Raw genomic sequence first — 15,622 nt, forward strand, 5'->3', positions numbered from 1 at the left:
AAACTTCAGATGTAGGAACAAACGCTCTTGACCGTTGCACTGTAGAGGCTATTACCCTTCTGCATTAATAACACCTTCCGTTTTGACAAAAATATAACTAGGATTCAAAGTGTAACAAAGCTATAAGATATAAGTTTTTTGTAGTCCATCTTTTTTTAGGTCAAAAAAACTTACAGAGGCATTTCAATCTCATCTTTATCACTATCATGGAATTTATTAACGCCAAGATTGAAACTAGAGTGTGCTATAGAATTTATTCTCAACGACTAAATCATTTAAACTTACCTGGATATAACATCCCAACTTGCAAGTAAAAAAAAAATGTAAAGTTAAACCTATCCACATGCAGCAAAATTGGACATTGCTTGTACAAACTTGTCAGACGCCCACTTTCCTAATTTTTCTTTGTTGGGCCCACCCTTTCCTTTAGTCCTTGAAACTTTCAAGTTAAGGACCAGAGTCTGCCCCAGGAGAAAGATCCTCTTCGGATATCTTTCATCAAGATCATCGGATTAAATAATCTAGATATTTGAAATTTTATTCAACGATAAAAATTTATTATAACTTTTAAAGGGTCAAACCAACAACCATACAGACAGCAAAAGCCCACTCTTCACCACCCAAAAAAAAATATATATATATATATATTAAATGTCTTCCTCTCTCCTTTGTCCCGGCTTGTTTTTACTTTTTTTTTTTAAATGTCACGATATATTTTGTTAGATTAAATGTTAAATTAATATTGATGAAGTTTGAATCTACGCTTTCATGCAAATGCGCAACACTTTTCCACCATTATAGTAAATGGGCACTAACCCATGCTTGTTTTACTTCACTTTACCTAATTTAACATGAAACTAACTCAAAATTTGTTGTGGCTCAAATTTCTTTGGATTTTTGGTTATCTTAAGTCTATTCATGTTGACATAACGTCTTATTAACTTGCCTTACATGCTCGACAATATGACATTCTTGCCAAAAATTCTCTCTAAGCTAAATGCTATTGGAGATGTGAACTAAACAAAGGTGAAAGGAGATTCATAACATTTTTTTTGTTACAATGTGTGGAGTGTTACAATCACCATTCATCTTAAATTTATCAAATATAAAAATGGAACCAAACAATATAGAGAATTCAAGTTCAAAGAAATGTTTCTCCAATCCAACACTCTAACAACGTAAAGTATTTTCGCGACAAAATTGTGAATTTAAATTAAAAAAAAACATTACATTGCAAATTTAAAAAATTAATTAATTAATTATAACAATATATATATATATATATATATAAAAGACAAAGACAGGGTGTCTCTCTCCAACACACATAATTTCACACTTTTGTCTCGACTCCCAACACGACAATATTTACTCCCAATCCCACCTCCAAAATCTCCCCTAAATCCTCTCTTTCTCTCTCTCTCTCTCTCTCTCTCTCTCACAACGAAACTATTCCACCGCTTCTCTTAATTCCACAGTTAAACTCAATTAATCAACCATGAGCAAGCCTCAGCGGCCTCAGCGGCCCAAACCGCCGCCGTCCGGCCGCACGAACCTCGCCTCCTGCATCGTCGCCACCATCTTCCTAATCTTCGTCGTCATCGTCATCCTCATCGTCTACTTCACGGTCTTCAAACCCAAAGACCCCAAAATCTCCGTCTCCGCCGTCCAGCTCCCTTCCTTCTCCACCCAAAACTCCACCGTCAGCTTCACCTTCGCCCAATACGTCTCCATCCACAATCCCAACCGGGCACCCTTCAACCACTACGACAGCACCCTCCAGCTCTTCTACTCCGGCAGCCAAGTTGGGTTCATGTTCATACCCGCCGGCAAGATCGAAGCGGGTCAGACCCAGTTCATGGCCGCCAACTTCGCCGTCCAGTCGTTCCCGGTCTCCGATCCCAATCGGGCTTCCGGGATGGTCCAGAACCCAATGGGGCCCACTTTCGGAGATGGGTTCAGCGGGTTGAGCGGCACCGGAGCCGGACCCAGCGGCCCCGCAATGCAGATTGAGTCGCGGTTGGAGATGGCGGGTCGGATTCGGGTCATGCACTTTTTCACCCACCATGTGGAGGCAAAATCTGAGTGTGAAGTTTCCATTGCTGTGAGTGATGGATCTGTACTAGGTTTTCACTGTTAGCTGTTGTTTTTATTTTTTAATTTTTTTCTACTTTTGGTGAGTTTGAAATTAGAAAGAGTAGCTTTTTGTAGATTTTGGCAAAATTGGTAACTTTGGGTCTCCAATTTGTTAACCCGTTTCATCAAGGGAAATGAAAGAAAAAAAAAAAGAAGTAATTTTTTGACAAATAATTTAAGTGAAAGTCTCTTGCATCTGGGTTGGTTGGTTGGTTTTTGATTTGGGGAAGAATTTAGGGTTTCTTTAATTAGGCTTGGTGGTTATAATTCATAAAGTTGAAGCCTTTGGGTGGCAGAAAGCTAGTACTAGGCTACTAGTATTAGGTAGAGATGATTGGGGTTGGCGGAGGATAAGCTCAAAAAAGAAAAAGAAAAAAAAAAGAGGGCCTTCTTAATCTCTCTCCTTTTATCTTCTCATATTATGATTAAAACATATTAACGTTTTATATTAATTTTTTTATAAAAATAATAAGATAAAAAGTAAGTGTGAGAAGGAAAAAGAAAACAAGATGAGAATAAGAAGAGAGAAAATAAGCGATTTAAATAGAACGGTGTTATATTTACGGAGCGTTAGTGTTCTGATCTAATAATGTTTTAGCAATTTAACATGTACAAATTTCTTTTTTATATAGCAATGATTACTGAACTGCAACGGTACAATAACGGTTTTATTTAAGTTGAATGAAAGGGAATGTGAGAACAGTGGAAGATGTGGTTCTTAGCATTTAGAATTTATTTTTATTTTTATATTTTTGCCAACGTCTGAAGTATTCGATATCCGAAGGACGTGACAATCTTGAATGAGGACCGAAAAAGCTAAAGGTTTCAACTTTTTGCTTTTGACATTGTATCATTGGGTTTAATGAATGTGGAGACTTGAGAATTGAGAGAGAGATTAATTAGTGTTTAAGTAAAGTTTGATCCTACGATATTCCCAAGTAGAAATGTTTGGCTGATCAAATTTTTGGACCATGGTAAATAAAACAAATTTGCCCAATTAATTAATTATTTGGGGGGTTTAAGGCAGGAGGCAGATTATTTGGCCTTCACTTTCTGTGTCCTCCTGTTTTGTATAATTACGGTTAAGTTACGTCAATATTTTGTATTATTTTTTTATAAAGATAATAAGATAAAAAAGAATAGTAATATAAAATGTTGACATAGCTTAACTATGATCATACAAACAGGAGGACACGAGAAGTGGAAGGGCAGAGAAATCATTGGGTTTAATGAATGTGGAGACTTGAGAATTGAGAGATAGATTAATTAGTGTTTAATTAAAGTTTGATCCTACGATATTCCCAAGTGGAAATGTTTGGCTGATCAAATTTTTAGACCATGGTAAATAAAATCAATTTGCCCAATTAATTAATTATTTGGGGTGTTTAAGGCAGGAAGGTATGCCTCCTGTTTTATGTGGTCACGGTTAAGTCACGTTAACATTTTATATTATTTTTTTATAGAGATAATAAGACAAAAAGAAATAGTAATATAAAATATTAACATGACTTAACCGTGACCACACAAACAAGATAGCACGAGAAGTGGGAGGGCAGAGAATCTGTCTCCTTAAGACAGAGATTTTGGGTTATGGGTCCCAACTCCAAGGTCCCAATCATCAAGTAAAGAATCTCATTTGTGCCTAATAACTTTTGTACATAATAATGTTTAATTAGTTTGAAATACCGTTATAATATATTGTATTACGTGGAATGGTAATTCAGGAAACACGTCTTTTATTATTATGTAGTAGTAGGGTGTGAGGTGTGAATTCATCACTGGTTTAACTAAAGAGAGAAAAACAAGAACAATATTTGGCTACTCAAATATGATTAGGAACTCCGACTCAAAATTTTTCAAAATTGTTTGTTGTCAATTTATAGAACTTCGTGTTTATAATCAGAACTGTTAATATTATAAATTATCTTGTAAAAATTACATTTGCAAAAAATTAATTAAAATTAAGATCATTTAGTCATCAAACTATTTAAAAACAAATTAATGATATTGGTAAAAGCATTACGAACCATATATGTATTTGTTACAATAAATTGATTAAACGACCTTAGTTTTAATTTATTTTTTGCATAGATGATTTTTACAGTGTGATTCATAGTATAAACAGTTCTGATCACAAATACAAAACTATGTAATTAAAATACTAAGAATTTTAATTAAGAATTCTTATTATTTTTTAATAGCCAAGTATTATTCGAAAAACAAATAACAAATTGGCAGAGTTGAATGGAGAGCCAAACAATAGACGGTAGACAAATTGGCATTGAGAATCGAGATTGCTTTTTTCACTATTTCCTTGTTTGTTGCACACTGTCGCGGTAAAAAACAGTTAAAAGGAAAGGTAGTATGTAATTATCTGCCTTGTCACTCACATGTCACTTTGTGTCCGGTTAACAGAGAAGCCAACGCGACGACGGAGGGTCCCAACCGGTAAAAGGGATGTGTCTGTGTCTGGACAATTGAGAAGCCATCGACACGACGGAGGGTCCCAATAGGAGTTGCATACTAACTCTAGAACAACGAATCACGAATGCAAACTTTCACGTTTACTATGATGTACAAGAACAATGGCATTTTAGTAATCATCAATATCCGTCACGGTGCGATTAAGGTAAATGAATAAACAACTTATATGACATCAGTATCATTTCAACTTGCTCCAATTGCTGAACAGTTAAGTAAACCGCTTCACATTTGAGTAATGTAGGATACCCTTCGTATAGAGAGACTCTTCAACCTCCAATTGCTCTTCTTCCTCATTTCCTTGCTTTGTTCTTTCCAAACTATTGGCTGATGTAAACGAGCTTGGAGGCTGCTGCTTTACTGTTCACCAAAATACCGAAACGCTATTTGTATCTGTGGACCTCGGAAAGCAATTGCAGGTCGTCTCTCCACCACTGATGAATTCCATGGGCTTCTTTCAGATCCCTTGAAGGGGTTAAATTAACAGTCAGATTTGCAGAAGGAATGAGGTGCAATGGCGGCTCGGGTGCTGCCTGCTTTCCCATTGCGTGCATTAGTAGACCCCCCAGAGAGTTCTGGGTTGCTAACCGCTCAATGGCTCCTGCTCCAATGTCCTCCATCTTTTTCCTATGTTCGAAATACCCTATATACTCAGAGCAGATGTCATCAGCTGGATTGACAAATAGACCTGGGAGCCATGCAGCCATAGTAGTGAATGGTTCGTCTTCTGGTTGACTTCTGTGTTGTTGTTGTTGTTGCTGCTGTTTAGCCTTCATAGCAAGAGTGAGTCCAGCAGTAATCACACTGCCTGCAAACCGAAGCCCATGCTTCACTCTCGTATCCTGAATCCTCTCTATTGGGGCCGACACAAATGGCGGATTGAAGAGAAAAGATTCGAGATAATTGCCAGAGCTAGCCATAGTTTTTCCAGCAAGCATTGCCATGGCTGACCCCAAGGAATGGCCAGCTAACCAAACATTTGAAGGACCTGACGCAGCAACCATATTTCGGACAGCTTGCATAGCAATCTCGAAGCGAGATGTCCTGTGAAGTCCATTTCGGATCACCTCAACATCCAACTCAAGATCTCGTGAGACTGAGTCATACTTCGTTAAGGTGCCTCGGAAGGCAATCACATAACAAGGGCTTCCTTCCGATGGACGGTTACAAAGAGACGGTGGAGGTTTAAACTCGTATAAGGCACCAAAGATAGAGAAACCAACATCATCCACAAGCTTACGGAGCAGCTTAAAATGGAAGAACTCCCACCAAGGAGGAGCAAGGGCCTGGGGCCCTTCTCTTTCCTCTTGGTGGTCCCGTTCAAGAATGTAGACACCCTGAACCAAACAAGCAGCAACAGATCTTCGATGCTGAGTGTTCTGCCTGCATAGGATAGCACATATTTAAAATCCCATATCATCTTTCAAATTCAAAGAGAAGGAAATGGTAGCTTCTAAAAGAGAGTACAAGAAGCAGTGGAATTCTAGATAGAAGCAATTTTCATCTTGACCAACCTTGATAACGGATAGACTAGTACACAATCAATTTAATTTTCGTGCACGAGCTTTGTACAATTGGAAGTTTATTGTGTAAGATAGAAAGCAACTTGCAGATCTTACATACCAGAACGTGGAAATGTGAATAATATGACATAATCGGGTGTCTGAGTGCCAGCTCAAGTTACATAAATTGTGCAGGTAGACTACATGCGATATAAAAGAACACATCAAGTACCAATCTCAACCAAGAGCACACAAGCCAGTATATTGAACTTCTTGTATAGTCAGTAATTGACATTGAGAGAACCATAACATAAGGACTAAAATTCACATTTTCATCTATATTTGCTTTTCACTTTGATAAAAGTCGAGGTGTTCAGATTGCTCAAACAAGGATGCAATTAAAACATGTCGACAATTTGGAAGGGCATTGCCCTGACGTCGGAAATAGAACTCCTTCAGTGATAATCGCAATTGCGAGATTATGATCGATGATTAACATAATCTAATAAACATTTTGCTCCACATAACAAGGAACTAGCTCTACACAATCCATCTTCATGTAGCTATGTTATCATCTTAAGATACAAATCCATTAAAAACATGCTCCATACCATTTTCGTAATGATATAAACGAATATCAGATTCATTTACACCATACGCTAGGTGCAGTCGTTAAGAGTTTAAGGGTTTAGGTGCAATGATCTCACCAGTCAATGGAAGTTAGGTGCAATGGTCCTGAAAGGTCGAAACTTTCCCTCTCCGAGGCCATTTACGCCATACGCCACTCTCCCCGTTCTGCATTCCACAATTCCACAAGGAAAAAGTCACTACTCATTGATACAAAAACTTGAATACTAAATCGAAAGCACGAAGTACACTACAGAGAAATTGAGACGCACAACAGTATGAACCCAATTCGTGCTTCATACTTTTTGTCTAATTTGATTAAGATCCGGCCACATCGATTAACTTACATAGTTTTGAAACTAATACTGATTAGGAACAATGAAAACTATCGAAAAACCAAGAAAAAAAAGAAGAAAATCATCGCCTAACCGGTCAAATCAAAAATTTTAAACAAAAATCTGTCACAATTTCTCAGATACAGATAAATCCCAGAAAATGCAAAACAAAAAAGCAAAGAAGCAGCATCGGCAGAGAGGCAAACGTACAATTAAAATGTGCTAAACTGGGCAGATAAATAATTGGAAAATAAAGGAGATTAAAAAAAACGTACCTGAAGAAAATAAACGAGATTTTACCGGTTGTATGTTGGAAAAAAAAGAGGGGGTTATTTGATGTTTCCTATGAGGGCTGAGCCGGCTGGTGGATTCGAACGTTGAAATGTCCGCGTCTGTTGCTTATACAGAATCGGGAATCGGAATAATATGAGATCCGAAGTTTCCTTGGGGTCGGGTTTGGATGTTCAAACTGTCAAACCCGCTTTCGAAATCTTGGTCCGCTTTGTCGAAACGACCCGCTTGGCTTGACCTGTTTTGTCTCTGTGTTGTTTTCTCCTCCTCGTACGTCGTTGGGTCAAAGGTATAGTAGTTATATTCTCAACCGTACGTCGTTCGCTCCCCCTCCCCTCTCCGCAGCGGCCAACGAAGCTTACTTTTCGCATTTGTCATGGACCCATGTTATTTATGAAATGAAGATAAATAAGGAGCGTAGGAAGCGGGACGAATCGTTAAGTAATACGTGTTTATGCAAAATTTAACTGTTGCATAAGTCAATAAGATCTCCATATGTCGAAAAAGTTTTCTCAATCTTTAATCTCCTAAGATTCATCGTTCATTGGCCCACTAAAAGCCTTTCCTCTACCACCAACGACAACTAAGGCTTCACCCGCAATTGAGCTCTTGATCTCACCTAGCGTAAATAAGAATCAAATCCCTTGAGTTAACCATTTGGAAGGAATAAAAAATTTAACCGTCAATTTTTTGTACAATTCAAAGATACATACCATAGAAAAAAATTTGCTACACTGAAAAGTGGAGAAGGTTTTTCTTTGTTTCGTAGGTGTCGATTTCACAATGATGGAAATAAATGACGCAAGTTCAAACTTCATCGATAACTAATCTAATATATAATCTAACAAAATTTATCGTTTGAAAAAAAAAAAATGATGAAAATTGATAGTTGGCCTAAAACATCAGTAGTGGTTCAAGTTCCGACTGCTCTTCTTGCCGAGTTTGTTTTAAACTTCCATTTTTCTATGCACCTAAGTACGAATCCCACACATTTTTAATGGACAACGGAGTGTTGTTCGTTAAAAGGCCCAACTTGCACCACAGGCATGCTAAGCAAGTTGAAAAAATGGCACATCAGAAGCAAATCATATATACTATAGAAATGTTGCAGCTGAAAAACAAGCATAGCGATATCAAGTGAAAGATGGCATCACCTCACACCAACTCGTTAGTACATGAATAAAAATAAACAAAATGCCTCCGAACCCGCCTTCCTTCCCACCATTACAACAAAATCGTAAATGAATGAATCGTGTGGCCATCTCGACAAAATCCACGTTCGAAAGGTATAGCTGATGTGCTGCACACACATCTACTTCGCCCAAGCAACTGAATCCATTTCTGCTTGAGCACTCCTGTATAGCTCCAGCCTCTTTGCAAGGGAAGTACGCCTCTCCATTACTGCCGGATCCTCATTCAGTAACGACGACAGCCGCTTTGTCTGTTCAAAAAATTCAGAGTTAATCCAGAGTCAGCATCTCTCTCTACAAGGACCGTCAATTTTTGACAAAGGGACAACTAGCAAAGACGGGTAGAGGATATCTTTAGTTACCTCAAGTTTTCCCAAGTCAGTGAAGAAATGGTCAAGTAAGCTTCGTTTTGCCTCTCGAACTTGGCAATAGACCACAGACTTGGGGATGGAGTTACGCAAGCTTGCGCATACCATATTGACATACGCCAGAACATTAGACCCTGTTTTTTACGAGCAAAGAATTTACCAACAGAATAAGGTGTCTAGATATTGGTCCAATAGAAAAGAATAGCAATGTGTAAACCTCCATAGAATACAAGTGATCCTAATTTTTAATTCATGAGACTCACCAATCCGCCTGAGATATGAATCATTGTATCTATCAAAAAGTGAATGCGATGGGTTTCCGCCCTTGTCAATGTCTTGGGGAAGTTTACGGAAGAAATCAACTGTCAGGTAACTGCATTCCATATCAACTAGCTGTAGTGTTGCCTTCTTGCTTTGTTCTCTCATTCTCTCAAGCGACTCAGTAGCTGCATTTGTAACCTCTACTCTGAGAGCAGGATACTGCTTTAACTCCTGTAAGACAATGAGGGCAGCGTTAATACAAGATGAAAACAAAAAACATAATCGAGGAAATGGACAGTAAAACGAGACTAACACCAAAAGATAACAAAAGGACAGAAAAATCAATGAAAGAACTAATTAAACATGATTGTGAACATACTGGAGTCTCACTGATAGCCTTGTGAACCAGATCCTTCAAAATGATGTGAACCTGGTATAACGAAAAATTCAAAATAACTCATCTTAGCACAAGCAGCGTGATAAAGTAATTACTAACATTTTGCACAGACGGAAAGGTAAGCTATAATCATACCGCATCAACAGCTGCCTCAGCAGGACCTCTTATGCTAACTACAGAGGATTCAATGAGACGACGATAACCTTGTTCAGGAGCTATAAGATGAGGTTGATATCCATCAGCTTCAGTGATGAGCTTTCGTATATTTTCCATTGAAAGCTGCTTGTCAAATTGCAATCTTTTCAGAGCAGCAGGAAGCTGATTATCAAAAACATTGTATATCTTATCACCACCTGGACGCCTGTGGATAAGAACATATTAGTATTAAGACTATTAAATCATAACAGACAAAATAAATATTGAGCCAAGCACCAGTATTGTAAAAGATTATTGTGGTAGAGACATACACGCCATCAAGATGTTCTTTATATATCCCATCAAAAAAGCGACAAATCTCCATGATGGTATATAGTTTACCCTGCAAGGCCAAATAAATCAATCAGCAGCAACTCTTGTAAAAGTTAAAAAATAGAGGTCAATCTTCATAATCACTTTGACTTTAAAAGCAAGACATTTCAAAAGATTCAATGAAAAACAAAGCAAACTTACTCCAGCGTCAGCAGAAATAGGCTTTCCAAGACGACTCAGTTCAGTTTCAAGTTCAGCAACAGTCTTGCTAATAAGGGACTGGATGCCAGGAATTTTTGACTTAATTACAGTTTCCAAATGCTGCGACAGTAACCATCACAAGAATTTAGTGAAGGCGATCAAGATTAATCCAACGGTAAATACAAAGGAGCTACTAACTTTCTTGTTATAGTATACCGAAATCAGATTGAAGTAGGGTATCAGTTTCCTACCTTAGAAAGCATTTTTGCTAGATGCTCAGAACCCATTCTGGGAGCAAGGTGCCTGTATTCTGGGGTGGTAGAAAAATACTCACGTTCTCTACGCCTGGCAGCAATCATGTCTACATTCTTGTTAATATCTGCTTGTGAGCGATTCACAACCCCAACCCAAGGAAACTTTAGCCGATATGACTTTCCTTCCAATATCTAAGTAACCCAAAAAGGAAAAGAAACTGAGGAGTCAGGATATAAAAATATGAGATTTGCTACTCATTGTGACTCAAAAAGAGATTAAATACGTATGTTTATAACTTTATATGCAACCATGATCTGGACTGGACACTGTTGTATGTATGTCATAATTTAGTCTAGTACTCCATAAAAAACTAAATAAAGAAAATCCCAAAACGAGGTAACTTGTTGAAGATATGGACTTTAAGGACTTGCGGTATATTTGAACACTCATAACAAAACCAAGAAAATGTATGACTAGATAAAACTTTTCATATGGATGGATATGAATCAGCCAAGATACCTCTATCCTAAACGATTCTTGAAATATGTAGCTATAAATAAAACTTTTCTGGACTTTAAAAAGGTCAAAGAAAGATCTTTTGAACAATAAACCATGATTCTTTAATACTTTATACTTGCTAGCTTAATGGTTGTTTACCGAATTATCCAGTCTCAAACATTTAAAACAAGATACTAGGCCAACTTACGTCAACTGCATCAGTACCCTTGTCCATAAGATCAATCTTTGTCAAGACTCCAAGTGTCCTCTCCCCTGCAAAAAGAAAGGGAACATACTGAATCCTTCCACATCTAAGTTTCCTATGTACTTTTGCAAGATATGGTGGTCAATTGTGGCCACTACAAGATATCACATTTCAGTATATTGATATAACAATTCCTTGATTAGCTGAACCTTTTCTTAGAAAGCATGATGCACAAGAACATGAAATGTAGCAAGAGAAATACTTACAATATATAGAAAATAATATTAGGGTTACCTGTTGGATCCACTTCGCGAGAGATCCTAATTGCATCAGATGTAGCAAGATCTTGATTGGCAGGTGAAATAGCTAGAATTATACAGTTGGGCTGCAAAAAATGTTTATCAGACTATGGTTCAGCATATTAAAATTTTGAAAAAGAAAACATTCCAATGGATATTACCTTCTCAATGTAGGAGCGAACCATATTTTCAATGTCTTGCACAATATTTTCCGATTGACCCTCTACATTCCCAAGAAAGGTTGTTAGGAGATGCTTATAAAGCGCCCACATAATAATTGCCAAATCTATGAGATCCATGAAACTTACCAACAGCCACTTTTGTAAGCCCAGGAAGATCAATAAGTGTCAAGTTGACAACTGCCAAGAATCAACAAATATAAACTTGATACGTCAGTAAAAGAGAAGATCAAAATATGCATACATAAAACTACATTACATGAAAATATTATACTGCGGACGTATTAAAGAAAGGAAATTCTGGACCTCATTCCCTGATATTCAAATTTAATTAGCTGAGGCCCAAGGCCTTAATATTTTAAAAGTGGACCAAGTAGAAACATCATTCCACTTTATCTGTTGTATATCGTTTTGAAAAGAAATGTGAAACTAATACGTACAAGACTTCAGCAAACTGATATATATAGTGGGGAGAAAGGCTGGTATTATAAAAAGACTTTTGACCTAGGATTGTCTTATCACATTCAAACTAGTAATCAAACAGTCTATGAAATTTAATTTGAGTCTACCCCAATTGTTCCATGTTCCAAGATACATGACAGCACCACATTCTCATTCCCATTCCCTAAACCATGATGCTCCAAGTTTTAGGTAACTATAAACCGCCAATTAAAATAAAAAGAAGCAAACAAGTCAAAGATCACTTATCTTACCATTAGGAGAATATATGCTAAGATGAATTGGAACGCTAGAGATTTGTTTACTGCGGCCGGTTTCTCGATCTGTCTCGTCTGAAATCTCCTTTCTCACAGCAGCTGCACAGATGGTAATTATTTAAAATGAAATACATATGCAGATAGCTCTGTGTGTAAATTTACAAAATAACATATATAAAATATACTGGGTCACAAAGTCTTCTTCTTTGTGATATAATTTTGAAATTTTCATACGGGGAAAATCATCTAAGATGCGGAATCTTTACAGAAAATTCTGGATACCAAGAAAATTTAGTGGCATTTGTCACATTGCAACAAAAATGCAAACAGGAATTAGAATGAAGAGAAAGAAACCTACCAAAATCAGTGAACCTCTTTCTTGGAAGATGGAGAAATTCCGCATATTCTCTGCTTCCTTCATCAATCTTATGAAGTTGCAAGACAAGTGGACGCCGAGTAACAATTCCTGCAATTATTTCCCATTCAAAAATACCCAAGAACAATATTCCATGTTAACAAAGTGCCTACACGAGAACTAACACCGCAAGAACATCTAAGAAATTGAAGTCACTACACTGAACGACTAAACAAATATCACCAACCAACAGACAACCATTCACACAAATAACTAAGATTGCTCGGGATTCGATAAACTTACCAGAACCACGTGGTAAGAAATCCTTCCCAACAATGCTCTCCAAGACAGAAGACTTCCCGGAACTCTGCAGGACAGAACAAAATCATAAGGATACATTATATATACCATCAAATGAAAATAAATCCGTTCTCTCTACTTTTTCTTCTCCAATTTGCTATTGTATTTGACATGCCTTATTTTCTCATTTTCATTTTTGCCCCAAATTAACCTAGTTTCAAGTTTCAAACTTTGGATCCAAATTTTTGTAGATCTGTGAAAATCAAACTAATTTACAACTCCGCACCAATTTGTGCAGCAGAGTTCATGCAATTAAACCAAATCGCCATAATCAGCACTCCTAAATACACAATTAAGATCTAAGCTACAGAGCGATTGAAAACACAACCAGAATTCATATGCATGAATCAATCGTAGAGGTAAGATTGAAGGTATCGGGAGCTGACCTGGCCACCGACGACGGCGATGGCGGGAAGAGAGTCCCAAAGAGTCGGTAATGCGCTACCTTCGCCATAGTCACCTAGAGCAGTACAAGCTCTCTGGATTTTGTTCACCAATGAGATCAGGTTCTCCATTCTTGGCTTCGGAAGTTGGCGGCGGCGGCGACGACTACGGCGTCCGAATCAGATCGCCTGGATCTGAGGCGAGCTCGAAACTTTGACGTTCAGAGACCTAGATCTGCGGTGGAAACGATGACGACGGGCGAGGAGAGAGAGAGAGAGAGAGAGAGAGAGAGAGAGAGTTAGCTTTGAAATTTCGAAATGTGTTTGTGTTTTAAAAGGAAAGTGATATGAAAGTGCGACGGGTGAGAGTGCGGTGCGAATGGGAATGAACGACTCAGCGTTGCGTTGAATTGAACCTGAACTCGACACGACTCGACTCGGCTCGACTCGCTGGATCCGCGTTCCCGTGTCACTCTCCACTACTTGTGGGTTGGACATTTTCTTATTTTTATTTATTTTTGGGAATTTATGTTTTTTTATATAAGGTCGGAAAATTGAGCCTGATTCTAATTTTATAGAAATTAAACTCGTATAATGAGTTAGAAAATTTTGAGTTTTATGATAGCAATTTCAATTATTAAGTTTAATATATTAAACACATGATCAATTACTTTACAGAAATAAAAGTGAATAAGCCAATCATAAATATAAGAAAAATAAATAAATAGATCAGTCGCACGATTAATAGATAAAATTGAGTCAAACTTACGTAAATGACGGTGGAAGACCTAAGGAAAATAAAGGCCGGTTTGGGATATATATAATATTTTTATACAACGACATAAGAATGGCGGGAATAAATTCGTATTGAACTTAACATCTATGATATTTGAACCAAACTATCACCCTACTACTCTACTCTCCCTATTCGAATTGATCCTCTCCCCTCTTTCCTCTCTGTCTCTCTCTCTTGATCCTCTATTTCAATCCTTTTTATGAAAATGGAGGTCACGAGAAGAGGAAATTGGTACTCAGTAGAAAAGAGGAAGGGTGTGTGATCATTAACTTCTTGCCCGTCAACTTCAATTGGTCTTTTTCTTTCCCCTTTAAATTTAAAAGTTCAAAAACAACTTTTATTTCCCAACCAAAAAAGTTTTTGGATCTTAATATTCAACTTAAAAATACCTCTCTTAGAGTCATAGTTTACTACTTAGTATTAAAATAGAATATTAAACGGATCCTAAGTTATTAACATTAAAAAACAATACAGAAAAATAAACAAAAAATTAGAGCACAAATAAAACTTGGTGACAAGTTCATGGTTATTGTTGTAATTAACCCTTACAAGGCAAGTGATCCTCTACCACAGTGGTGGAAAGGAGTGTTGTCATTACACCACAACATGGGTTCGAATCTCGTCGACTTTCTAATCTTACATCTGACCTAACAAATCTATCGTTTAACATAAAAATAAAGAGAATTTTAACGAAAAACTTCCGGTACTGTTCATTTTAACGAAAAATCACATTTTTACACTAAAAAAATCAATCATAGTACTATTCACTTTACCCTTTATTTTGTCATTTTCATTAAAACTCAAAATTTTCAAGCTATTTTCATTAGTTTTCCTAAAAATAAATAAATAACACATTTACAAGATTCATTGGACATCTTATAACTCATTTAACAATTTTTGTTCCTCTCGTCATCCACATCATTCTAATATCATGTTAAAAATGTCAACAATCATTTAGTATTACGACATAATGGTATTTTTTTCATTTATAAATGAAATGTCTTAGTTTCGATTCTCATTTTGTTAGACACATTTTTTTTTTCAATGTGTACAAACTTAAGTCATTTTTCTCAGAACGATCTTGAGATATTAAAACGATAACATAAGATTGACCAACAAAGAAGAACATCGAAATTTACTTGCCCTACCAAAATCCCTACCAGTTGTTGTATAAGGATATCAAACACTAAAAAGTAAAAAGGATTTCAATTGAAGGGCGCCAAAACCAGTGTTGGAGTTTGAATCATATCGTACTATTGTTGAACCGGTGGGCACACTTTTCCATACACAATCATTCTGCCTTCTCTAATTTCGTTTGTTTT

At 37.0% G+C, this 15,622-nt stretch overlaps 3 protein-coding genes across 5 annotated transcripts; 1 reads left to right on the forward strand and 2 right to left on the reverse strand.

Moving 5' to 3' along the window:
* The first annotated feature begins 1,373 nt into the window (after positions 1-1,373).
* Positions 1,374-2,307, forward strand: LOC137711580 (uncharacterized). The gene has a single exon (XM_068450832.2). It carries the CDS (start codon positions 1,496-1,498, stop codon positions 2,135-2,137), a length of 642 nt encoding a protein of 213 aa, XP_068306933.1. The 5' UTR covers positions 1,374-1,495; the 3' UTR covers positions 2,138-2,307.
* Positions 2,308-4,712: 2,405 nt separating this feature from the next.
* Positions 4,713-7,781, reverse strand: LOC137711324 (GDSL esterase/lipase At4g10955). Of its 3 annotated transcripts, none has more exons than XM_068450554.2 (3): positions 7,354-7,781; positions 6,824-6,911; positions 4,713-5,997 (listed from the first exon to the last, which is right to left on the reverse strand). In XM_068450554.2, the coding sequence occupies exons 2-3, from the start codon at positions 6,883-6,885 to the stop codon at positions 4,998-5,000; spliced, it is 1,062 nt and encodes a 353-aa protein (XP_068306655.2). In that variant the 5' UTR covers positions 6,886-6,911; positions 7,354-7,781; the 3' UTR covers positions 4,713-4,997. The 3 variants fall into 3 exon arrangements, with proteins under 3 accessions (XP_068306655.2, XP_068306656.2, XP_088551824.1); XM_068450555.2 differs by having other exon boundaries at positions 7,379-7,511; XM_088695698.1 differs by lacking the exon at positions 7,354-7,781 and adding an exon at positions 7,028-7,302.
* Positions 7,782-8,427: 646 nt separating this feature from the next.
* Positions 8,428-13,962, reverse strand: LOC137710367 (dynamin-related protein 5A). The gene is made up of 16 exons (XM_068449323.2): positions 13,508-13,962; positions 13,065-13,128; positions 12,765-12,872; positions 12,404-12,505; positions 11,820-11,870; positions 11,673-11,734; positions 11,507-11,597; positions 11,216-11,280; positions 10,506-10,700; positions 10,255-10,374; positions 10,053-10,123; positions 9,721-9,946; positions 9,568-9,618; positions 9,191-9,419; positions 8,922-9,061; positions 8,428-8,810 (listed from the first exon to the last, which is right to left on the reverse strand). Exons 1-16 carry the CDS (start codon positions 13,634-13,636, stop codon positions 8,682-8,684), a joined length of 1,833 nt encoding a protein of 610 aa, XP_068305424.1. The 5' UTR covers positions 13,637-13,962; the 3' UTR covers positions 8,428-8,681.
* Positions 13,963-15,622: the final 1,660 nt, after the last annotated feature.

This window comes from Pyrus communis, chromosome 6, assembly GCF_041283825.1.
Source record: "Pyrus communis isolate YQ-2024b chromosome 6, ASM4128382v1, whole genome shotgun sequence".
NCBI lineage: Eukaryota > Viridiplantae > Streptophyta > Magnoliopsida > Rosales > Rosaceae > Pyrus > Pyrus communis.